Genomic DNA, 26,252 nt, shown 5'->3' on the forward strand with positions numbered 1-26,252 from the left:
TAGACATAAGCAATTCGGAAATAACACTTTCTGCCCAGGAACAAGAAAAAGTAAAAATTTTGTTAGCTAGAGTTATCTTTACTTGATGTACTCCATATTACAGATGTGCCACAAACTGGCCATCCTGTCCATCTCTTTCATTCTTACTTGCAACTGACTTTACGTTGAGCAGTCTTAACGATAGTTTTTAACAAGCTATTTATCTTTTTCGTCTATTGATGTAAAATATAACGTCTTACACTATACAGCAGTAAATATATAGTTGTGATATTTGGCCTAAGAGTAGGAAATTCAAGCCTGATCGTGATCATTATAAATTATGTTAAATATCTGAGCACTACCCTTGACAGGAACCTCACTTGAGAAGTTAACCTTACTCCCACCTGGGGTAAAGTTGTCAAAAAATTCAATTTCGTGTAATGCCTCCTTTAAGCCTACAGACAACTGAATTATTTCCTTTTACTAAATAGCACATTTTGTTTGTTTATGCATTATTTGTTGTTATAATATACGGTCGTTACCTACATATTCTGGAACGTCATATTCTAATACTGTTTTATTGAATTATTCTTTCTGGTTCCACAGAAGATAACCTTCCATAATATCTCTCAAAAAACAGAGATAACGGCATGTCACTAATGTTATCTTTGTGGACTCACTCGGTTTGTCTGTATGTTTGTTTGTTTGTTTGTTTGGAATTTCGCACAAAGCTACTCGAGGGCTATCTGTGCTAGCCGTCCCTAATTTAGCAGTGTAAGACTAGAGGGAAGGCAGCTAGTCATCACCACCCACCGCCAACTCTTGGGCTACTCTTTTACCAACGAAAAGTGGGATTGACCGTCACATTATACGCCCCCACGGCTGGGAGGGCGAGCATGTTTAGCGCGACGCGGGCGCGAACCCGCGACCCTCGGATTACGAGTCGCACGCCTTACGCGCTTGGCCATGCCGGGCCAGGTTTGTCTGTAAAACGTCCACCATGGAGACTCATTCAGCCTGCTGTATATCGGGGATCTCTTGTTTGTTTGTTTGTTGTTGTTGTTTTTTAATTCCGCGCAAAGTGACACGAGAGCTACCTGCGCTAGCCGTCCCTAATTTAACAGTGTAAGACTAGAGGGAAGGCAGCTAGTTATCACCACCCACCGCCAACTCTTGGGGTACTCTTTCACCAACGAATAGAGGGATTGACCGTCACATTATAACGCCCCCACGGCTGAAAGGGCGAGCATGTTTAGTGTAACAGGAATTTGAACCCGCGACCCTCGGATTACGAGTCGAGCGCCTTGACCACCTGGACATAACGGATCTTGGGGATCTCTTACAGTGGATGATCCAAATGTCACTTTTGTCACGTTGTATCTATCCATATTAAGTAATCACAGTTTCTCCCTCATAGTTGTTATTTTACGCATATTCTACTTATTGTCCACTCCTAACTTTTACTTCAGTCTCGTGTCTACCACACTGATTGAAGACAATTAAATACCTCTGCCTATCCTTACTACTGGTTTAAGGGGAGAAATTCTCTGCTAGCTCGTCTGTTTCCTTACTGGAGCTGAAATGAAATAAGAAAACAAAATAAAAACTGGCCCAACTCAAGAATTCTGACATGAGCCAAAGGTCCCTCAGCCAGTGTTTGTTTTGTTTGGTTATTGTTAACTGCAGTTACACAATGGGCTATCTGCATTGAAACCCGGTTTTTTGAACGTGATAAGATTTCAGACTTCCCTCAGAGTCAATAAAGAGCTTTAAGGCAGAGTAGCTTTTGAGATGCGCAAGCTATTTTTACACGCATCTAGACTTCATTTCACAGTGGATGATTTAAGTGAAATTTGGAAGAAAACGTCTGCAGTTAAAGCGATTTTCATCCAACATCATAAGCCTAATGATCCCTAATGCGATTTCAACCCGTAACGTTTAAAATATCATACTGCATCTAGAACCTTTCGTTTGCTATCAATAAATCGTCAGTTGGGCTGTGTGATGGTGGACGTAATTTTTATGAAAGTTATCTTTACACACCTATTCTCTATCTTTCTCTCTTTTGTCCATTACGGATTCAAAAACTAGTATACGAAAAAAACATCTGTATTTACCATGATTTTGTCACAAATTTTAGACCCATTAGTTTCTAATAGTTTCTTAAAGTTTAGAATATACATGACAGGTTTTACAGTTTTAAACATCTGTGTTTTATAACTATGAAGGTATCAACAAGAATAACTCAGACTAGTCCTGTAGAAGAACTCTAGATTTCAACGCTAAAAATCTCGGTTCTAATTTGTTAAATGTCGCAAAGTCTTCCCTACATTTTAAGCTGTCGGTGCGTTATAAGAGTGACTGTCAATCTCTTAGCATGGATGGTAGTGAATGTTGCGAACGGGTAGCCTTCCATCAGGTCAGTAATTCAAAATTAAGGGCAGTGGCAAATAGCATTAGTGGTTTGTTTGTTCTTGAATTTCGCACAAAGCTACACGAGGGCTATCTGCGCTAGCTGTCCCTAATTTATCAATGTAAGACTAGAGGGAATGCAAATAGTCATCATCACCCACCGTCTGGACTACTCTTATACCAACGAATAGTGGCCTTGACTGTCACATTATAATGCCCTCACGGCTGAAAGAGCGAACATATTTGGTGTGACGGGGATTCGAACCTATGGCCCTCAGACTGCGAGTCCAATGCCCTAACTACCTGGCTATGCCGGACCATTAGTAAGTTTGCCATAAATATAAAATGCAATGTGTTGACAAGTAAATAATTTTACTTAGTTTTGAGAAAGACGCATAATTTGGACTTACATCTGAGTTCAGCCTTCTTATATTTCGTGTAGAACTACATTTTCATGCTGACGTCACAAGAAGTCATGACAAGAAAATATTTATATTCGTTAGCTTAAAAACAAATTACCTTTTTTTTTTCGTTTCACTCTTTTTTTCATCCCTCGCTTTGCAACCCTCGCTCGTACATTCATATGTAGTCGGAACAAATCAGTATTCTAGCACTACGTATATCTTGAGGTAATTTATAAACATACAAATAAATCACTCTCTTGCACGTGAAATGACCATTTGCAAGATGCCTGGCAGTGTTCGTTGTTCATCATTTGTTTTATATAATTTATCATAGAATTTACAAGAAGTTGTTTGTTCGTTTTTATACATAACGCTACGCAATGAGCTATCTGTGTTCTGTCTACCGTAGGTATAGAAACTTACCTCTGAGACATCTGGGAGTCAATAGAATCTGATAATGGTAGCCACTAGAGTCTGATAATCCATATTTTATACGAATAAAAAATATGTTTCTTGTCTCTTTTGTGTTTAACAAGGGCGTGTTGTACTAAAGTCGAAAATCGCTGATAACTATTTCTGCACAAAGCTACAAGATAACTTATCTGCCCATCTGTCCATCGTGCAAAACACCTAACCCTAATTTATCCATTGTAAAATACTCTTATTTTGTCATAATTTGGTTATTCTATCTATCTCTTCTTTTCTTCTTATCATAGTCGTTTTCTTAACATCTCGATTATTGGAAGCTCTGGTGTTTTTTACTTTTTTATATATTGGCTGTTCACTGTTATGCCTCGCGTTCAAAATGTTAGATATAAAACATTCCATGAAATATTTATACTTAAACATATATTTTATTTCTGTCATTAAATAACGTAACTTAATGAAGAGTGAATTATTAATTTTTTTTCATGTTCAGTCGATAAAGAACTTTCTACTAAAAAGTTACTTGTTTTTAACATCAAATCTTTAGGTCTTTCAGTTGGTATGGGATACCGACTTTGATAATCAATTATTTAATAAGTACCGATATAATTATCAAATTTCATCTTTTACCTGTACTCTAGCACTCGAGTTGGTGCTCTTCACTGAATCGCTTGGAGGATTTCCTTCTTTGGCCATTTTTCTAGGAAATTCGCTGGTGAAGAGGATCCTTGCTATCAGTCCGTACAGCACACAGGACAGCAGCAACGGGAATACGTAAAACAGGACAAGATCAGCAAAGAAATAACCCAGGTAGTGTTCCCTGGAGAGGGCAAAAGTGCACGTTTCCATATTCTCGTGCCCCTTGTAGAATATGGGCACGGTCTTGGTGAGGAAAAGCCAGGGGGAGCAGTAGATGCAGGCGACCACCCAAACACCAATGATGATCTTTTTGGCCCTGTTAACGGTGCAGACCATCTGGGCCTTCATGGGATGGCAGATAGCGATGTATCGTTCTACTGTGAAGGCTGTGATGGATAAAGACGAGGCATTGATGCCTAGATACTGAAGAAAGATGAAGATGGCACAACCAACTCTGCCCCAGATCCACTCGTCTCCGAGCAAGTAGTAGGACAGAACCTCATTGGGTACAGAAGCTACCAGAACCATGAGATCAGCCAAAGATAAGTTAACCAGGTAACAGTTAGTGGTCGTTAGCATGCTACGGGTCTTGGTTACCACTATGACAACCATTATGTTACCAAGAACTCCAGTAATAAAGATTAAACCTTGAAATGTAGTCCCTACTATTCGGTAGTGCATCGGGTAAAACGATGGTTCTGGTAACGTAGTAGTGGTGCTTATGATATCCATTGTTATATTGCATGAAGAAATGTTGCCGTCAGTGACAACGGTATTGTTAGCTGGTTCACAAGTAGAATTTTCAAGAATTATTGTAGACGCCATCCTGCGATAATAATATTAGCCTCCTACCACTCGTCAAGCTAACGCTACAGGTTTTAGACTCCAAATATGAAGAAGAAACTATCTTAAGCAAATGTAGGGGTGTTCATTAATTAATACTTTTGGAAATGCCAAATCTCTTAAGTTCAAGACAATTAGCCTTATAAATGTTAGCGGCGTTAAGAAATATTAAGCAAAGTGCCTTTAAGTAACAAGTGACCAGACTACGAACAATGACAGAGCGACAGCTGAGATCTCTCTCTTATAGAGGTGCAAGTTTCAGGGAAAATCATTCGATCCCCCCGTGCTCTCTCTCCTCCTAACTGAACACTGAGATGAAGCTTCAGCAGACTCCTTCCTTTTCCTCTACTATTTGCGAAAACGTAATCGATACCATAACAACTTGAGGAAACACAGCACTGTGGTTGGCTAAAAGCTTGCTGACGTAAAACTACCAACTCGGTTGTTGGCTCATGTGAGCAGTTCAGATCTTGTACTTCTATTCTTCCTCGTACAGTTTTTAAAACACATCACCTTTCCATTATCCAAGAACCTGTTGAGAAAATAAGAGACACTGTAAATTTTGTTAAAATTTCCACGTTTGTAATAGTGAGTATAGAATGAACAAAATACTCTTTCATGAAAGAAAGTTGTAAGTCTGCAGACATACTGCTGAGCCACTGGAGGGTAGTTTTAGTGAAAATCGTGTTCTTGTTGTGAGGAAAGAACCGTTATTCAAAATTATGTTCTGTGATAAAGAAATGGTTGTCACATAAATCAGAATTATTTTTCTAATTGCCTGAATATTAAACACTCAAAGTGTGGATTTTTTATGGAGTTTGATTTATAGTACCATTAAATAGATGGCGCAAGAATTTCGGTTGCATACATAGATACTGACATACACATTATAGCTACTATAGTAATATTATTTTTACTACTACTACTAGATACCTTTCACTAATCAGTAACTAGCTATACTTAAAGATTGAACTATGTAGGTGTATTTGTATCGTATAGAAACATAAACTACCAAAGATATTAAGATTAATAGATTAATTGTTGCTTATCAAAGATACTAAGCCTGTTTTTCCCTCTAGCTCGTGTTCATGAAGTGCGTTTACTGCGAAAATAATAAAGAGGAATCTATTTATTTATTCAGTGGTTGCGCAGTTTCTACAAAAATATCTTATACTGATTGATTATACAAAGTGCTCCAGATATTTGAACCCATATGGAAAAATTAAATAAATTATTCTTAATTTATTTATTATTCAAATTTTATGCCAATAAAGCCAAACATACATCGATTCTTGATATACTATGCCCTAGAGATAGTTTACTTCCTGAAATATGTACAACCGACATTAGAGCTGTGTTTCTTTAACTTCTAATTCTACAATGTTCATTTTCCTTATGAGTCTGGGCACGGCATGACCAGGTGGGTTAAGGCGCTCGACTCGTAATCCGAGGGTTGTGGGTTCGAATCCCTGTCGCAACAAACATGCTCGCCCTTTGAGCCGTAGGGCCATTATAACGTGACGATTAATCCCATTATTCGCTGGTAAAAGAGTAACCCAAGTGTTGGCGGTGGGTGGTGATGACTAGCTGCCTTCCCTCTAGTCTAACACTCCTAAATTAGGGATGGCTAGCACAAATAGCCCTCGTGTAGCTATGCGCGAAATTAAAAAAAAAAAACTTACAAAAAACAAGCTTTATGAGCCAGACTTCAGGGATCTCTTGTGAGGCTTGTAGCGAGTTGATTAGGTCGGTTTCAGATAAAAATATTAAAAGGTAACAGTCTGTAATTATTAACATAAAATATGTATTGTAATTGAACTTAGGCACTTTAGGATTAATGGTAAGACGAAACGTTTTTTTGTTACACACAATTAATATGATTTCTTTCTTATTTTCGACCATAAGTAATTCTCACAACGACGACAGATTTCTGTGTACGAGTCGTAAAGGTTAGTTTAATTCTAAAGACTGTTAACTCCCCTTACATTGCGATTATCTGTTTCGAATACAGTGCAACAAATACGTATTTACGCAAGCGTGCGAATAATGACTCGTTTTAAGAACAAAAGTCTAACATCTATAGAACAATCAGAACTAGAACATGTGAAGCACTAAACACGCAGAAATGACAAGTGTTCTCGCACTACTGCTACACTTGTTATACCATCATAATTAGTAATAAGATGCGCTCGTGTAACATAGTTTTCAGATTGTTTACACTCAACTTATTCCTATGTTATTTTAAAAGAGATTTGTTCAAATTAGGTTTAACATTAAATTAGTATTGTAGGAATGGTTCGACACGTTGTAATGTATAGTTAAGATCCGGATTACGTTTTGTTGTTTTATTTGGACCTTAATATTAATTTGAAATATACTTGAAAGTGGTTACGTGAGAAATGTCACAATCACCAAAAATCCATCTTCATGCGTAGTTTTAAACTAACTCCGGAAATTGTGGACTTTAGTTAAAGTTTACAAGTATTTTTTCAAAAGGTTTGTTTGTTATGAATTTTGTGCAAAGCTACACCAGGGCTATCTGCGCTAACCGTCCCTAATTTAGCAGTATAAGACAAGAAGGAAGGCAGCTAGTCATTACCATCCACCGCCATCTCTTGGGCTACACTTTTACCAACAAATAGAGGGACTGATCGGCACTTATAATTCCCACACGGTTGAAAGGGCGAGCATATTTGGTGTGATGGGGATTCAAACCTGTGACCCTCGGATTACGAGTTGAGTATCTTAACAACCTGGCCACGGCGGGCCTTTTCCAAAGCAAATATTTGGATTAGTTAAAGATATGGATTTTTTCCGTTCAGAAAATACATTTGGATTAGGTGAAATTTATAGAACTTATATTTTGTGATATGCGTAAGCCATAATGGATACGAATTTTGAAAAACTGCACTGTCATAAAACCAGATAATATGTTTTTAACATGATTGATAAAAAAAATATTTGTAGAGCAAAAATTGTTAGTATATTTAGGAGACTAACATCCCTAGCGTGATGTGTATATTCATGTTAGTGCAAGAAGATAGGCATTACACATTGGCTAACTAGATCTCGCATGATATGCGTTCCTTAAAGTAATATTAAATCACAATAAAGAATCACATTCAGAGCAGTTTTATATCTTCGGTTAGAAATAGAGTTAGTGGGTTGAAATGAAGAAATAAACGTCTGAAATACTGGTTCATAAGATACAGGTAATAAAATAGATGTACAATATTTGGGGTTCAATATGTCGAGTGCGTGATTTTGAAAGCATTCAACATTTATTTATGTTTTTATTGTTGTTAAGCACTAACGTTTCTGGGTTCTAGTGACCGCGGGTATCAAACCCTGATTTTAATCGAAAAAATCCCTCAGATTTGTGGCTATTCGTTGGTAAAAGAGTAGCCCAAGAGTTGGCGGTGGGTGATGATGACTAACTGTCTTCCCTCTAGTCTTACATTGCTAAATTAGGGACAGTTAGCGCAGATAACTCATTTGTGTAGCTTTGTTTGAAATTTAAAACAAACATACAATTATAGAAACCTACATTACTATAAAACTAAAATCACTACCAGAAAATTGTCCTTTATTCAGAGTAGGTAGAAGGCATGGGTACTATTTGAAAAATAAAGCAACTGAAGTTGTGTTTTACACAGTACGTGATTTGTTTCAATATCAACTTGGGAAATACTATCGGGAAAAGAACTGAAACTCAATAATACGATTGTCTATTGTGACTTCTGAAGTTCAGATACTAATTTAGCACCAACTTCTGTTAAGCATTATTATTACACTGTAACATTTTAGTATAAATAATGGTTTGGTATTTATAAAAGAAACGGCACACATTTCCATGGAAACATTAGTTTAATTAACGTTTATCAATAAATTGCAATGTGCTTACTCATTTATTCAATAATTCAAGAATTTATAGAATGTCGAATGACATAAACAGTCATATAATCAGACACTTAGCTTCGTACTAGTTGAATGTCGACACTGTAAATTTTTTTTTTTTTAAATAGTAGTCAGACCGTCTTTAGAACTGGTGATTATAAAATCATTTGAAGGAAATACTTTACCTCGAACGTCGGCTAAAGTTTATAAGACCACAACATGAAACGGCTCGATACTGGTTTTGTTCATCTTTAGCACAGTGTTTTATAGCAATCCCATTATAGACTGTCAGTCCGAATACTGCTAAATACTAGCCTATGTAGATAGTGAATACAAAATAAAAAGGAGCAAATAAGCAAAACATATTAATATTATAAGGAGAATCTGATTTAAAATTTTAGGAGAAGAATAAGAGTCATTCTTATTGGTCCAAAACCAACCTCAAAGTTGCAATGATGAGACATACATACAATATCATCTTAATGGTGGTTATCCTCAACTGTAATAACAAAACTGCTGATAGATTTATACACATAACTTTACGTTTGAACTATTAAATAACAAAACGAGTTTATTTTCAAGAACCAATGTTTCGTAAAAAATACGAGAGGACGACTCGTCGACAATGGTTAGGTTTTATGGAAATAAAGAAGACACTTCAGATACTTAGCATGCATGTGCTCAGTCCAAACCACGTAATAGGCTTAATAATGAAAAAATAATAATAACTGCTTGTAAAAATAGGTGGTATTGCTTGTTTGTTTTGAATTTCGCGCAAAGGTTTACGAGGGCTATCTGCGCTAGCCGCCCCTAATTTAGTAGTGTAAGACTAGAGGGGAGGCAGCTTATCATCCCCACCCATCGCCAACTCTTCGGCTACTCTTTCACCAACGAATAGTGGGATTGATCGTCACATTATAACGCCCCAATGGCTGAAAGGACGAACATCTTTAATGTGACAAGGATTCGAACCTGCGACTTTCAGAGTACGAGTCGAGCGCCCTTACCACCTAACCCGCGACTTTCAGAGTACTAGTCGAGCGCCCTAACCACCTGGCCATGCCATTGCAGGTGGTAAGGGCGCTCGACACGTACTCTGAAAGTCGCGGGTTCGAATCTTCGTCACACCAAACATGCTCGCCCTTTCAGCTGTGTGGGTGTTATAATGTCACGGTCAATCCCACTATTCGTCGGTAAAAAAAATCCCAAAAGTTGGCGGCAGATGGCGATGACTAGTTGCCTTTCCTCTAGTCTTATACTGCAAAATGAAGGACGGCTAGCGCAGATAGCCCTCGTGTAGCTTTACACGAAATTCAAACAAACCAAAATCATCATATCTGTTTAATTTGTTTAGTTATTATTTACAAACTTTGTTGTTGTTGGTCTTATAGCTTTCTGCTAACTATTCAAATTAACTTTAGTTGAAGATACCTGGAATGGTACCACGACTAACACATAGAGAACTGGTTTAAACCTTAAAGACAGGTCGTTAACTTCTACAATTCCACTAATTAGTGACCTTAATTCCTCAGTGTGCAATCTTAACAACGGATGTTGCATTTTCCTTATTTCTATCATCAATTATTCCTGAAAGTGTTCTCGTGAGAAGTACAATCTGCTTTGTATTATATGAGCAACCTTGGCGATAATTGTCTGTTTTACTACTGCTTATCAGTGCATTTGGTTTATAACGTCACTTGTATAAAACTTATATATCTAGTTGCTTTGTGAAATCCGAAAGCCAATGAACGAATAACTTTCTCATGATGTCGTTTTGTTGACATGCTCCCTATCAACAAACTAATAACACAGAAAGTTCCCTCAGATCAAAATCTCGTACTCTTCGATGTTCTTGGCAATTCCAAACTATATTAGAGCTAACTCAGGCTCAAGGGACCCATGTATCCATAATGACGAGACATATCATTCTTTTGAAACTAGTAAAAATAGAAATACGACGAACAGCAAAACCATCGAAGTGTTGTATGGTAAGTTATTGTTATAACAACATATTTGTATGTGGTATTCTGTTGTCCGAAACGTTGTTTTGTTGTTTGATCAATAATATTATTTGAATCTGGCGACTTTTTCATCACTATTTTCTATCTTGCATTTGGTTGTAAATCATTTAAACTACCTTTTCCATCTCACGATTCTTATGGCAATAAGAAAAATAAAACTCATCAATCTTCGTTTCATCGAACACTACAATTTCATTTTCGTGACCATTAGAGAAAAGAAAAATTACCCAACAAACGTAAATAAAATCACAATCTCTATATTTCCAGAACGTAAGTTATTAATTTAATATTTCGCTTCTACAGCTCCTCAGGAACTATCGATGTCCTACTTGTCCTGTAATCCACTCGGATCTAAAGTTCGGGTGGTATTAAAATACTATCAAACAACCTAAGTTGTAAAAACAAACTAAACCAGCAATAATAAATAAATGTGTCAGTCGAAAGGTAAACTATTAAAATCATAGGATTTCGAAGAGCGTGTGTTACGTATACAAAATATTAGGTTGTCCAGATGAGATTTAGATGTTGGATATCGAGTAACTTACCGTTGGTTAGTTGATTTAATGCAACGTTTGTCGCTTACAAGGTGTCTTAATTCTCGGCTGTATCAACTCTACACGGAGTACGTTTCGTAACCCCCAAGGCACCATGAACAAGAAGGACGTTCTTCTTATTTTCCTCTACAACTTCAGACTTGGACGAAAAGCTACCGAAACTACACGGAAATTAAACGGGCATTTGGCCATAGATATGTTACTGAACGTACAGTTCAGCGTTGGTGTGTGTGTGTGTTTTCTTATAGCAAAGCCACATTGAGCTATCTGATGAGTCCACCAAGGGGAATCGAACCCCTGATTTTAGCGTTAGATTCAACGTTTGTTCCAATGGTTTCGACATGAAGATAAAAATCTTGAAGACCAATAAGGTCGTGGAAGGAAGCCATTATTAGATGAACACATTAAGGGAAGCAGTTGAGAGAGAGTGAGCTTGCAGAAAAGCTAGGCATAAGCAAATCAAGCATTGCCAACCACCTGAATGCGATGGAAAGATGAAAAAGTTGGATAATTGGGTTCCGCATGAGCTGACTGAAGATCAACAAAATGGGCGTTATAAGACCTGTCTAGGATGATGCTCCAAAAATTGAACGAATTAGGAATCAGGGTTCTGCTTCATCCACCTTATTCCCCAGACCATTCCCCTACAGATTTTCATTTTTAAAGCACTTTGACAACTTTTTGAACAATAATCGTTTTCAAAACCAACCAGCTGCAGAAGAAACCTCCAGGGAGTCCACTGACCACAGAAACTCTGACTTCTACAGCAGGTACGTAAACAGCATCGTTACACGTTGGCAAAAGTGTTTTGAAGCAAATGGTACTTACTTTGATTAAAGCATGTTTTATAACACTGGTTTATACTTTTCCAAACTTCGCAGTTCAAAAACGACATTTATTTCTGGACAACGTTCTTCCAAATTATTCCCTTTTTATGATTTCATCCAGTTTTTTTTATTTTCTTGCAATTTCTATAGTTTTTCTTTACTCTTAGTCCAAAGATTTTGTTTTACGTTTCTTTTAATTCTCGGAGGGATATTTCAAACTGTCAAAAAAGTGCCATGAAAAAAAGGAGCATCTTTAACATTTTAGAAATGCGAAATAAGTTAACGAATCAAATTGCTTATCTACCCTGAGTACCACCCACAAAATCTCCCTATTGACACAGTGGTATGTATGCAGACTTATACTACCAGAAATCGGGTTCCGATACCCATGATTGGCAGAGCACAGATAGCCCTTTGTGTAGCTTTGTGTTTAATAACAAACAAACAAACCGTCTCAAAAGAAAAATAAAGAAAGAAGAGTTGCAGAGAAAAATTGCACAAACCTCGTGACTTTAAATGGATGTCAAAAGTTGTGTCTGATTGGTCAATATCTATCACATTGCAAAACTAAGAGGTTCATGAGTCTTCAGTGTGCTGCCAATTTCTTTCAATCAGCGTGTATTGTATTCTTATGATTACCTACCTACCCACCCTCTCGTATTGCACCAAATGAAAAATGAAACCATCCAATCTGTACACGGCTTCTGACCAATCATCGAAGTCTGCAAGGCTGGCGAAGCCTTAAAAGTTCAGATGAAAAGACTAATGAAAAAACCGTGTGTGATGATAGATCAAATATAAGTTATTCTACGTAGCATATGAATATAAGTTCGTTCACGATAACAAGTATAACAAAAATTATGAAGTTAAGGATTTTACTTGTTATCAAGCACAAAACTGAATAATTATTTTTTGTTTATAATTAAGAGCAAAGCTACACAATAGGCTATCTGTGCTTTATCCACCACGGATATCAAAACCCAGTTTTTTAACAATGTGAGTCAGCAGACATTCCAATGTGCCACTGGGGGACCTGAACAATGAATTGGCTATAATTTGTGCTACCATTTACTATGTATTTAACATGGTTTCAAACTATCTTATTAAAAAATATATATTATTATATTAAACATAATATACAAGTAATTAAAGTTCAAACTTTTCTTCTTATAAGTACATAAACTTCTGATTAAGTATTATACATGGAATTAAACATCCGGGTGCTACAAAACATCGAACATTAATTATGAAGTCGGGTAAACTCAGCTCAGCAATTGTTGTTTCAAGACGTATCAGGAAGATTTAGTTTGTGATGATGTTATTAAACACGGGTGAGAAAAAAAATGAGTGACAAAAATATATAAGTTATTACAGTTGACAAAAATATACCGTCCATATTAACTCCTGCATTCGTACTAGATAACATGGCTTCTTTACTCATACAGCACTTTTCACCAAGACTCTTATATTCGCTGTGAAATTGAGATACACACGTGCACCAATTCCAATGATTCTGTACGTGGGCTTCGTGTTACTGATACCTTAATACAGGATGGCATTTTTGAATAGAAGGGAAGTCAGGAAGACCTGGTGCATACAGAGTTCGGTATTATTAGATTTTATCCACCATACATAGAGTAATGAGTTTCTGACACAACGATAAGGAGTAAAACAAAAACAAAAAAAATGCAACACTGTAACCGAAACCTTGCGAGTGACTTTTACGGCAACAGTCTGAAATAGTGTTTTATTACTAGTAACTATACGTTTTTGTTGTTTATTTACCTTCAAATAGGTACATATACATAACAAATATTACTTGTAGGGAGATATATTAGTAACGAGTGTTCATAGACAGAGAATAGAAATATTATCTGTAATAATTAATACACAAATGAGTGTTTATCAACATGTACGTTTTTATTTGTTCTTAAACAGATGCTACACAATGGGCTATTTGTAATGTTTGGAAGAGGGTAAATAAAAGTTAGATGTATGAAGATCTGTAAAAGATGCCTTCGATGACTCCATGTTGCAATCCAATCCAATTATTGTACGTATTTACGTTTGATAAACCAAGGGTGGTGGTGATAAATCAGTTGGATTGTGTGCTAAATAAATCTCTGGGGCCTTGAATATGTATTTCGTATTGTTACTTTGCTTTACTGGGTTTCCGAAATCAAGTAAGATAAGAAAACCGATAAATAAATCGCATCACATTTTATGCTGAAAACTTCTGTACACCCCCTTCTCCCAAAATCCGGAGGATCAGCGACGGATCTAAAGGCTTATAGGCTAAAACAACGGGCTACGGTTTCTACATTGTGCATAGCACAGACATTACCATAGTGTGACTTTGTAATTAACAACAAACAGATGGCCCGGTATGCCTCGTAATCCGAGGGTCGCGGGTTCGAATCCCGGTCGCACCAAACATGCTCACTCTTTCAATCGTGGGGGCGTTATAATGTCTCGGTCAATCCCACTATTCGTTGGTAAAAGAATAGCCCAAGAGTTGGCGATGGATTGTGATGACTAGCTGCCTCCCCTCTAGTTTTACACTGCATAATTAGGGGCGGCTAACGCAGATAGCCCTCGTGTAGCTTTGCGCGAAATTCAAAACAAAACAACAAATATCCCGGAAACATGCTCACCTGAGATAAACCCACACAAGGGACTGTGATCTTTCTGTCACTCCTGCATTTCTTAAAAGTCATATTTCCTTTAAAGGTTTTGTATAATAATATTTGCAAATAAATAAGAAACCTAAAAACTTATCATTTGAGCGTTAACCCCTTCCGTGCTTTGCTCAAGTTAACTCCATTTTTCAAAACATATTTGCACGAGTTAATTCGGGTCAGCCATTTCTCGTCGTATTTATAATTACTTCCCAAAGTTTATCACGTTTTAGAATAAGCTATCAAAACGTAAAATAAAAAGCCCGCCCTCTGTGAGCTCATTTACAAGATTAAAAGACTCGCACGGATGAGATTTATAAACCAACTAAACTAATCTTAACTGATGTCCAGCAAGTTCATACATACTTAAACATTCTTACGTAATACTTTTAATAAGACTGTCACTGTTCCAGAGACTTTTTTATTTTCCATTTGTCAGTTAGTCCATAAAATGTTGATGAAGACTATTTGAATTATGTTTTGTTGTTGTTTTAATCTAAAGTCGCTAACTGCACCTCCTGGTTTCTGACACTTCTATGCAGCAAAGCCATTTGACTTGAAAAAGTTGCTAGAAAGGTCCAGAAGACCCTCTTCTAGAAGGTTATAGATTTTCTAAAATAAAAATCCAGTAGTAATATCTGACTTGGAACTGGATTACACCAAGAATAAAAAAGAAAACTTATCTTCTGTCAGCTTCTTTTACTTTTCTTATGGATAAATGTCCCTCTTCTCCTAACAATTGGTGTCCCTACACGTTGTATGGCATGTATATAACACATCAGAAAGCGTATGCCTTTTCTTATAGCAAAGCCACATTGTGCTGTCTACTATGTTCACCAAAGAGAATCGAGCCCCTCATTTTAGCGTTGTAAATCTAAAGACTTACCGTTTTCCAGCGGGTGACAATATTAAAAAGGACTACGTTTTGTTTTGTATTTTAACTTTCAAACATTATTTTATCTGTCGTACACAGTAAAAGTTGTGCTGTTCACAACGGTTCACCAAGTTTACCCTAAGCCTTATCTGATGATCCCAGGTAAAGCCGTTGAAACGTTTTGAACAAACAGAACAACACTTGCTCTATACAACCGATAAAACATTCTCTGAAACAGATAAGTTGTATGCTTTATTGTGGCAAATGAATTCCTAGGTCTGGTATTTAAAAAACGTCGTTCTAAAGTTCTAGGCTCGATGTCAAAAAAAGATTATTAGTTTGAAATCTGAAGAAGTCGTTGTAGAATTTTTAGATATAGATTTCTCTAGATGTGTTTCATCTTTAGAGAAAAAAACTGAAGCTGCTAATTTTTTTAATCTGTGTTTTTATTTCGTCTATTCTATCAATAAATATTAATAAAAAATGTCAATTCCAATGCTGCTTGGTTGTGGCCTTATATATGTATCTGGAATGTAGATTCAACAGTTCATGGTTCAAGTCCTGTTGCCATAAGAACGCCCTCCACATTTTTGACTGTGAGTGTGCAATCAGAGTGACAAGTCACGCTATTAAATTAGATAACAGTAGCCCAAGAGTGGGTAGTATTGAATGGATAACTTTCCTCTAAAAACGGGGAGTGGCTTGGCTTACCCACTTAAAACCCAACACACATAGAAACCATTTCAGTGTTTAGATCGGAGGCAACTGTACTTAGTGTGGAAACAATATCAGATATTATTCAATAGATTTTTAAACACTGTATTTATGTGGAGTATATTGAAGTAGACGGCAACTGGCTATTGTAAAATCACAAGTTTAGAAGACGACTCTTCATAAATTCCCCGTCAGCAGGTCCAGAGGAAAGATGGTTGTAGTTGTTTGTAGTTAAACGCAAGGCTGCACAATGGACTATCTGTGCTCCGGTTTCTAGTATTTTAAGTCCGCAGACTTCTACAGTGTTATTTTACAACAAGCAGTTGCCATCCGTTCTAGTATAGTTATCAATATCGGATATTAGTGAAGACTTTTCCTCTTAGGTAATTTTTATTGCGTGTTATAGATATTTATTCATTTGGAGTTACTTATGCTCCAAGTGTCCATTTGAATGTCATAAATATTTATGGGATTGATAGTACGAGCTTTTACATCCGTTTAACAATATCAAATACAAAAGAATTATTTAATTTTCTGTAAGCCTGTTTATATTTCAATTTCGCGCAAAATTACACGAGGGTAATCTAAGATAGCTGTCCCCAATTTAGCAGCGTGAGAGTAGAGGGAAGGCAGCTAGTCATCACAAACCACAGTCGGATATTTGGCTACTCTTTCTACCAACGAATAGTGGGATTAACCGCACATAATAACGTCCCCATGGCTGAAAAGACGAGCGCATTTGGTGGGAAAGGGAGTCGAACCCACGACCCTCAGATTAACGCATCGACTGCCTCAGCCACTTGTCCATGCCGGGCCTTTCTCTAGGGCTAACAATATTATATTGCAACAAACTAACTCATGTCAATGCTACTGACAATACGAACAGTCAGACACGAGCCTTATAAATCAAGTTACGATTCCTTAATTGTTACGTAAGTGAGAACCTCCATTTTTTTTTATTAATGCTTAGATTTATAAACAAGCTTTTATCTATGTTAAAATACTTTTATTGCGAGCTGTCGGCTCTTTTACCGGTCAATTTGTCTGTGTCTGACCTCGTGAGATTTTCGATTAACACTATTCGAGTACTTCTCATGATTTGTTTGTAATCTGGAATAGTTACTGTTGCCTTGATTGTAACAGTTACGATTTGTTGTCGATTGTGAAGAAAACCTTTCTTCCTGCACGAAGATATTCCTTCCCGATGAAGGGTCGAAACCTCACAGTAAACGTATTTCAACGTAAACAAAAATCCGTTTGTAATTTTACATGCTAATTTACCAACGTAACAGTCTTAAATGACAATTTATCTTAACCGTTGATGTACGATGAATAGCTTTTCACCACACTTACAGTTATCATCACATAACGAACAATCAACGACTGGGTGCGAGAGTAACAAGTTATCTATTGTCCCAAATCATAAATCAATAATTGTTTTATTCCCCTTTCCCTTCTTCTTTTTCAGTTTTACCAAAATCTGAGTAATTAGCGCATTCACGTAAAATATTTAATTTACGTGTAAACCTTATAAAGTTTAACAATCTCCTAAAAATGTTTATCTCGATTTAAGAACCAGTAATAAATGAGCAAGATTTATAAATTTGTATAATATTAAAAATGTAACAGCCCATCATCATGTTACTACTACACCAAACAAACTCTGCCTAGAATGCTGCGAGATTTCTGACATTGTTTGTAAATTAGGCTTAGGCGAGTCAATGCATTTTCAATATGCTCCTAAACATGTCTGTAAAGCTTGCGCACACACATAGCAACGGCGATGACAACCAGATGACACTGCTTCGATTTGTTGCCCCAGCTTTCGAGGCGACATTGAAAAAAAAAAAAAAGTTTAATACCACGTGATGCGCTCTCGGCTAATCACGACAATGAATTCATGCTAAGGGTAAAAATAATTATTTTTGCATCCATCCCTCTTATCGTTAAAATACATATGTGATGCCATTAATGCCAAATGAATATTGACTATCTGTGGATTGAGCTTCATGTGGAGACTTTTCTGACGTTTTTATTGATTTTGTGACAACGTCTCGGGCTTGAAGCAGTGTAAACATCCCATACGTTTTTGTAACAATAAAATAAGAGTGCTTCAAATATTACGACTTTTGATTTGTCATTGGAAAGAGTATAGAAACTTGTCTAAGAATACATAAAACGTGTTTCAAAGAATTTAGTTTCTACACTTTGACGTTTGTTCTTTTGGCTTCTTTACTTCTATCCTGATAGCTTCCTCAATTTATCCACGTTTTCAGCATTGTACGCTATATAAAATCGAGTTCTTGACCTGTTCAAACAACTTTGTGCTGTAAGTGATATTCACAAAACACGCTTGACTCAAACAGTAGGTTTGAATATTTATTTATTCGATATTTCAGTCTTGTTATATCAGCGTATAAGTTCATTCTCCGATTGACCGTTTTCATTTCTTCAATGTATATTTCATTGCAATTGTAAAGAACGCTACAATATACACGTGTTTGTTTCGTATGGTTTACGGCCAGGGATGGCTATGTGGTTAAGGCACTTGACTGATAATCCGAGGGTCGTGAGTTCGAATTCCTGTCGCACCAAAGTTACTCGCCCTTTCAGCCGTGGGGACGTTATAGCGTGCGGTCAACCCTACTATTCGTTGTCCCGGCATAGCCAAGCGTGTTAAGGCGTCCGACTCGTAATCTGAGGGTCGCGGGTTCGCATCCCCTTCGCGCCAAACATACTCGCTCTTTCAGCCGTGGGTGAGTTATAATGTGACGGTCAATCCCATTATTCGTTGGTAAAAGAGTAGCCCAAGAGTTGGCGATGGGTAGTGATGACTAGCTGCCTTCGCTCTAGTCTTACACTACTAAATTAGGGACGGCTAGCACAGATAGCCCTCGAGTTGCTTTGTGCGAAACTCAAAAAACAATACTATTCGTTGGCAAAACAGTTGGCGGTGGGTGGTGAAGACTAGCTGCCTTTCATTTAGTGACTGGTTATCCTAATGTATTCATTATACGTTGTCCTGAAAGCCAGTTTTTCTTGAATTTCACGTACAGCTATACAAGGGCTATCTGCACTGGTTGTCCTAATTTAGCAGTGTAAGATTAGAAAGAAGACAGTTAGTGATCGCCACCCATCGCTAACTCTTAGGCTACGTTTTCTACCAACGAATAGTTGGATTGACCGTTACGTTATAACGCCCCCACGGCTGAAAGAACGAGCATGTTTGGTGTGATGGGAATTCGACCCCGCGACCCTCAGATTACAAGTTCAGTTTTACAACATATTAATAAAAGTATATAATGTAAGTAATGCTAAGTTGTTTCATGTTGCCGTGTGTATGATATATTACCTATTTATTTTAATAGAGCAATTTGGGAGGAAAATATTTTTTCGACTGAGCGTTGCTAGACGAATATGTATATTTATGTCAGTAGTTAATCCATCCTAGTAATACGTTCGTGCAAGAAAAAAAAACTCATGAAACGTAATTCCCTATATAATATCCATCATGTTCAACAGTATTTATTCGTGGTAAGAGGAAAATTTACATACAGTAATGTATGCAGTATCAAGTGTGTCAAGAACGTTGTACATATCCGTAGAAAGCAGTGCTTCCGTCCATTCTCGCAAGGAATTCACATCAGAAATCTCAGGAACTTTCGTATTTAGTGCATTTGAATTGCCTTGATATCGTACATGATCACGAAAGAGCTATATAACGCTCCCTCTCTAATCTCACGGCGTATACCTTTGATAATTTTTTTGTACTTTAGTACTAACTTCAACTCAGTGGTGTGTTATATATTTCAGTAGAGCCGGACATGAAGGGTTAGTTCATCTCTAAGAGCTATGAAAAGTTATTTCTAAAAGAACACGTAAAGGCAATGTTTTTAAATTACGAACCCCCACATGGATTCAAATTGCTTCCAACTTTAATTCGTATGTGCGTACGTGTGTTTCTTATAGCAAAGCCACATCGGGCTATCTGCTGAGTCCACCGAGGGGAATAAAACCCCTGACGTCCGAGAATTTGACCCCATTTCTGCTGTACTTGATAACATGTGCAACACTGACTGGCACGGTTGGCTCGTGATTTCTTTTTTTACCCTTTTTATTCGGTTACTCAGTCAGGCGACAGAATATCATAAATTTATTGCTTTGAGAACAATAAATTAATTAATTAATTATCCTCACAACAGAGCCAAAGCTGCAACAGAAACACTAAGGAAAATTATTATGGCTGTAACTTTTGTTCATTGTTTGTGGAACAACAATTTCACGACGACTTGGCGTTAGTAAATGACGAAACTGTCAAATTTTTAGGTTTAAAGTTGGTGATAAAAGTCACGTTCTATGAACGTATTTCCTTCCCACATTCGTCTTCATTTATTATTTTCAGACTCCAGAACCAGAGTCTTTTTGCACATTATCAGAATGTGTCGCGTGGACTGGACTATGAAACACAAAAATAGTCTGAAATGCTGTTTACGGTAGGATAGCTCAAAAGTTTCAGTTTAGACGTCGAAAGCTGGCAAAGCATTAGATACCGTTAGGCATAAAATTCGTGATGGAAATGATATTAACTGTGTCTACACTGTAAGTTTTATGAAACTTGTACAGAAATGGTTAATTTTTACTGACATTTATATGTCTAGCTTGGCAACTCAGAAAAGTTTGTTGTTGTTTTTTTTAACTTAGCGCAAAGCTACGCAAGGGCAATCTGCACTAGCCGTCCCAAACTTAGAGGTGTAAGTCTAGAAATAAGGCAGCTAGCCATCACTACCCACCTCCAACTCTTGGGACACTCTTTTAACAACGAATAGTGGGATTGACCGTAATATTATTATGTCCCCACGGCTGAAAGGACAAGCATGTTTGGTGTGAAGGGGATTCGAACCCTCGACCCTCAGGTTAAATTAATGTAGTGAAGCCATTAGAAAAATACAAGTACACAAGTCCATGACACCGGTGAATAAAGGTTAAGCGTTAAATCTTTAGTAGGTAGTAAATTGATTATTGATATTGAAGTGAAATAATTCAGATAAAATCTGGTTAAATTTATGCGATTATCATATGTACAGAATAGGTTCCATGATGTAAACCTCTTTCAATAAAAGCCACATGATCACAACAAAAAATTCTTTTTGAAGTCCTTATTCCAGTTACTTATAAGTTGTTTAAACAGTTGAATTAAATGAAGGGGAACACGAGGTAATGGAGTGGTAAACAAATACGAATCTAGGGGAGGGAAACCCACGATACACACACAAGAACTTCTGTATAAAATATTATTCATTTTCCTACGTTTTCCACCACACATAATTTGGGTTGTCAGTTTATAACCGATTTAAAATAACTTGTTGTTTAATTAGTTTAATTATTTATGGTTTTAAGTAAAATGTATCTTCTTTCCGTGACTTTTTTCATAACCAAAACTGTGACTTTATTTCCTTTCACTACAAATACAACCTACAAGGAAGGTGAGACAAATTTGAAAATATTGTTTACACATGTAATTACACAGTGAAGTGACTTTAATAAACACTAAACCAACAAGTCTAAGTCAGTACGTGGTTACTGTAGTATCGTATTATATTTCGATGTTTATTTTAACGGACGTGAAAAAAGAACAAACTTGTTTTTGCCTAAAGCCTTATTGCTGAACCGCGTATGATAAGAACATTGAAGTCTCATCTCCTGTATATAATTGATGACAAGCTAAGTATATTAGTAACATACCTTGTTTGTCAAATACATAGCGCTAATCTGTTTTCATTACCGACACAGTCTAATCTGTCACCTCCGGAGAAATGCGAGTTTTATCAAGGCTTAAAGTAAATAGACTAATGAACAACAGGAAGTTTCTCATCATTACGTGTAGATTGTTAGTTCTTTCTCGTGTTTAATTCGCTATAGATCGTTGTTGGAGTGGATTTCTTTCTGTTAAATCATAGGAACGGCATATAAGAGCAAAAATAAGCAGAATTAATATATTTTAAAACGCAGCAGTTAGCAAAACTAATTAAATCAATCAAATTAGAAAAATGTTTGGATACAAACAGAAGTTTGAAAATAGCTACAGAATCAAAGTTCAACTAACTGATTAGAATTACAATGTAATTCTATAAGGAACCATAAATGCACTGATTACAATCAACACCAGTTCTGAAAATCGATGAATTCCAAATTTAGGGGAGGTATACTGCAAAGGGGTGTCACAGTTTCTGATATTCAAGTTAAGACCAGGTAATACACTCAGATAAAAGTCTCGATCCGTTAACCTAAATGAACTATACTTTTCTACCAAACCAACCGGCACGACATAGCCAAGTGGTTAAGGCACTCGACTCGTAATCCGAAGGTCGCGGGTTTGAATCCCCTTCAAACCAAACATGCTCGTCCTTTCAACCCTGGAGACGTTATAAGGTAATGGTCAATCCTACTATTCGTTGGTAAATTCGATAGAAATCGAGAATGGCTGATGATATCAGATTTCTATTCTTATGTTTTTAGCTATAACTACCACGTTCACCACCGGCTTATACAGGGTAATTAATAGTGATACTGAGACATTGCGGTTTCTAAAACAAAAATTCTGACCCATGGTTCCTTATCTGTGCGCCGCGACGCCCCAGGGCGCCGACAAGATATTTCAAATTTTCGCAGAAACACAGCGATATCGACATCTGTCGGACACCGCGCGAACTACTACCTCGAGGTAGTTCCACAGTTTTAACATAGATAGCGCTAAATTCCTTTCAATGACGTTCTCTAATGTTTGAGATACGTTTTTGTTTACTTGTCCTTTCGACAACGCCAGTTACTTCTTGAACTTTTTCGTTTCTCCGAGTCGGTCAGTAATCGGAATAACTGAAAGGTGTTACAATCATGTGTTTGCGAAGTCTAGCGAAGTTCAGAGAATTATTTCGTTGATTTTTAGACATTGTGCATAAAAATGGAAAGATTTTTAAACATTAATAAGAAGTGTTGGGGTGAATAAAAGGATGGCGGACCACAAACCAGTGGTAAAGTTATGAAGTAACGGAAATATTGGAAACATGACTATAGTTATCTAGATTTTGGTTTTACTTCGGTAGATTTCAATTATGAAGAGTGTCCACAGTGTGTATTATGTCTGAAAGTTTTGGCTTCAGAGTGCGTGCTTCCAAGTAAACTAAAATGCCACTTAGAAACCAATCATTTTAACATGGTTTGTAAATCCCATGATTATTATACCAGAAAGTTAAAAGAACTGAAAGAACAGAAAGGTATATTTTGAAACAAGCATCAGTACCAAGCAATGCTTTGCTGGCATCCTACAAGGTAGAATATTGCGTCGCGAAATGTAAAAACTCTAACACCATCGCAGAAGAACAGATTTTAACGGCTGCAGTGGATGTGGTGAACAGTATGGTTGGTGAATCTGCTTTCATAGGTGCCTTTATCCAACAATACTATCAGTCGTAGCATCCAACACATGACCGAAAACTTCAACGATCAACTAATTGAAAAAATGAAAGGAAAATAATTCGGGTTATGGCTAGATGAGGTGACAGATAGTAACAAGGATGTTCATTTGATTTGTTACACACGGTTAGTGGATGGTGACAAAATTGTGGAAGACTAACTCTTTTGTAAAAGTATCACTGCAGCTACGAAGCCCCAAGACTTGTTTGAGATCCTTGACACTTATATGTGTGGAAACAATTTAGATTGTGCGTTGGCGTCTGTACCAAAGGCAGTCGCTTTATGTCCAGCTGTTATGGAGGATTGCAGGCACTCATACGAAGCAAAGCTCTTGATGTACTGTGAACACAATCTGCATAATCCACAGGGAAGCCCTTGCGTCAAAGCACCTGAGTTCTCCCACTGAATCTAGTCCTGGAAAGTGTGTTGAAAGTGGTGAACTTTATAAAATCTCGGCCACAGAAGGTGAGATTAAAAAAAAACTATACGAGGACATGGGATGCGAGTACACATCTTTCGTGTACTACTGTAGCTTTCGAGGGTTCTTCCATGGGAATGTACTGTCCCGTTTGTTTGAATTACGACAGGAGCTCTACTCGTATCTCGAATAAGAAGAACACGAATATTCTAAAAACGTCTTGGATACTTTTTTTTTGTCAAAATTAGCATACCTGTGCGATCTCTTCGAAAAACTAAATGAGTAGAATTTCACTCTGCTGGGAAGGAACAAGCACATTTTGAAACTCGCAGAGAAGGTTTCAGCCTTCAGAAAGAAGTTACTATTAGGGAAAAGAAAAAATGAAGGCAAAGACTGTTTCCCCCTATTGCAAAAGCTTGTTACATCCAATAAAGTTGATTTGACCAACGAACTAAAATCTGTTTTAGAGGAACACCTAACACAGCTCAGTGACTGGTTTGAAAATTACTATTCAAAAGATATGGAGAAATTTACATGGATCTGAGACCCATTCAAGGCTAAGTCCCATCTGAATTTACCTTTGCAGAAAAAGAAAATATTATTGAGCTGTCTTGTGACAAGATTTTAAAAACAAAATTTGGCAGCATGGAAGTAACTGGGTTTTGGATATCAGTAAAAAATGAATATCCGCTGCTAAGTGCTCAAACTCGGCGAATTCTAATTCCATTTGTGACGTCATATCTCTGCAAAGCTGAGTTTTTGGCGGTTGCTGTGATAAAAACAAGTACCGCGCAAAAATCAATGTCTAACAGGAAATAAGGGTGGTGGTGTCCAATCTGATTCTAAGGTTTGAGAAGCTGTACAGTGACCAATAAGCACACACATCGCATTGTGGTTATTTGAAATGAAATACAAATTTTGTTTTTACTTTCAATTTACGTGTATTATTCTTTCAAACGGCTACTAAATTGCTGGGATATAAATGCTTAAGTATTAAGTTGTTTTGACCTAACTACTTAATAAACAGAACTGCTAGATTTTTCTTTTTGCCTAGGAGCGCCGTGAAAAAATTGCTGAAACACTAAGGGCACCGTGAACCGAGAAACTTTGGGATACGCTGTAATCTAGCCCCTTATCTAATCTGTAACTTGTTTTATATCGGTGGTTTTGATTTGTCTGATAAACGGAATATCCACACTGCTTTTGGGTGTTATAACCGCAGACGCTTTCCCTAAAGTGATATTATTTATACCTTTGTATAAATTACACAATTTTACACTGTTTTGTTACAGTTTTAATGACACAATCGTGTATCTCTTGGCATATACATTTATGATAAATATCTTGCATTTTCGGGTAATTAACCCCCAGCCCACTTTGTTGGTACAAAGAATAGCCCGAGAGTTGACGGTGGGCGTTGTTAGCTTGCTTCCTTCCCTATCGTCTGTCACTGCTAAATTACATCTCCAGTGGCACAGCGGTATGTCTGTGGAATTATACTACTACAAACCGGGTTTCGATACCCACGATGCGCAAAGCCCAGATATCCCTTTGTGTAGATTTATGCATAATAACAAAACAAATAAACAGACACTTCTAAATTCAAGACTTCTAGCGAAGGTAATTCTCACGCAGCTCATGTTGTATAATGATAAACATTCGCCTGCATATAAAACAACAGTTCTGACAGAAAGAAGAAATCCCATTGAACACGACTCTCTCTGGTCCACAAAGACCAAAACCCCGATAATAATTTGTTTGTTTGGAATTAAGCACAAAGCTCTACACGATGGGTTGTGTGTGTTATCTGCTTACCAAGGGTATCGAAACCCGGTTTCTAGCGTTGTAATTTCACAGAGCTACTACTCTGCCACTAGGGTCATCGATAATAAAGGTAATAATGTAGTACTCGCATTCAACGGAAGCCGATACCAACTCACAAGGGTTGAAGGAAGAGGTAATATGTACCTGACATTTCAAGGTAAAAAAAGACTTAAACACCAATAACAAGGACTAGAACTGAACTTTAGTACAAATGTCCAATACTAGTACATCTTTACACTTACGACAAGCAGGAGCTTATAGCCAGATATTAT

The 26,252-nt window shown here is 37.0% G+C and overlaps 1 protein-coding gene across 1 annotated transcript in view; it reads right to left on the minus strand.

The window, feature by feature from the left end:
• Positions 1-26,252, minus strand: part of LOC143238782 (thyrotropin-releasing hormone receptor-like) — an 84,482-nt gene that overhangs the window by 8,971 nt on the left and 49,259 nt on the right. Inside the window, exon 3 of the mRNA XM_076479325.1 lies at positions 3,852-5,235. Coding sequence (XP_076335440.1) covers positions 3,852-4,685 — 834 coding nt within the window. The 5' untranslated portion in view covers positions 4,686-5,235. The remainder of the gene's footprint in view (positions 1-3,851; positions 5,236-26,252) is intronic.

The sequence above is a fragment of the Tachypleus tridentatus genome, chromosome 13 (genome assembly GCF_004210375.1).
Source record: "Tachypleus tridentatus isolate NWPU-2018 chromosome 13, ASM421037v1, whole genome shotgun sequence".
In the NCBI taxonomy this organism is placed as follows: Eukaryota; Metazoa; Arthropoda; class Merostomata; order Xiphosura; family Limulidae; genus Tachypleus; species Tachypleus tridentatus.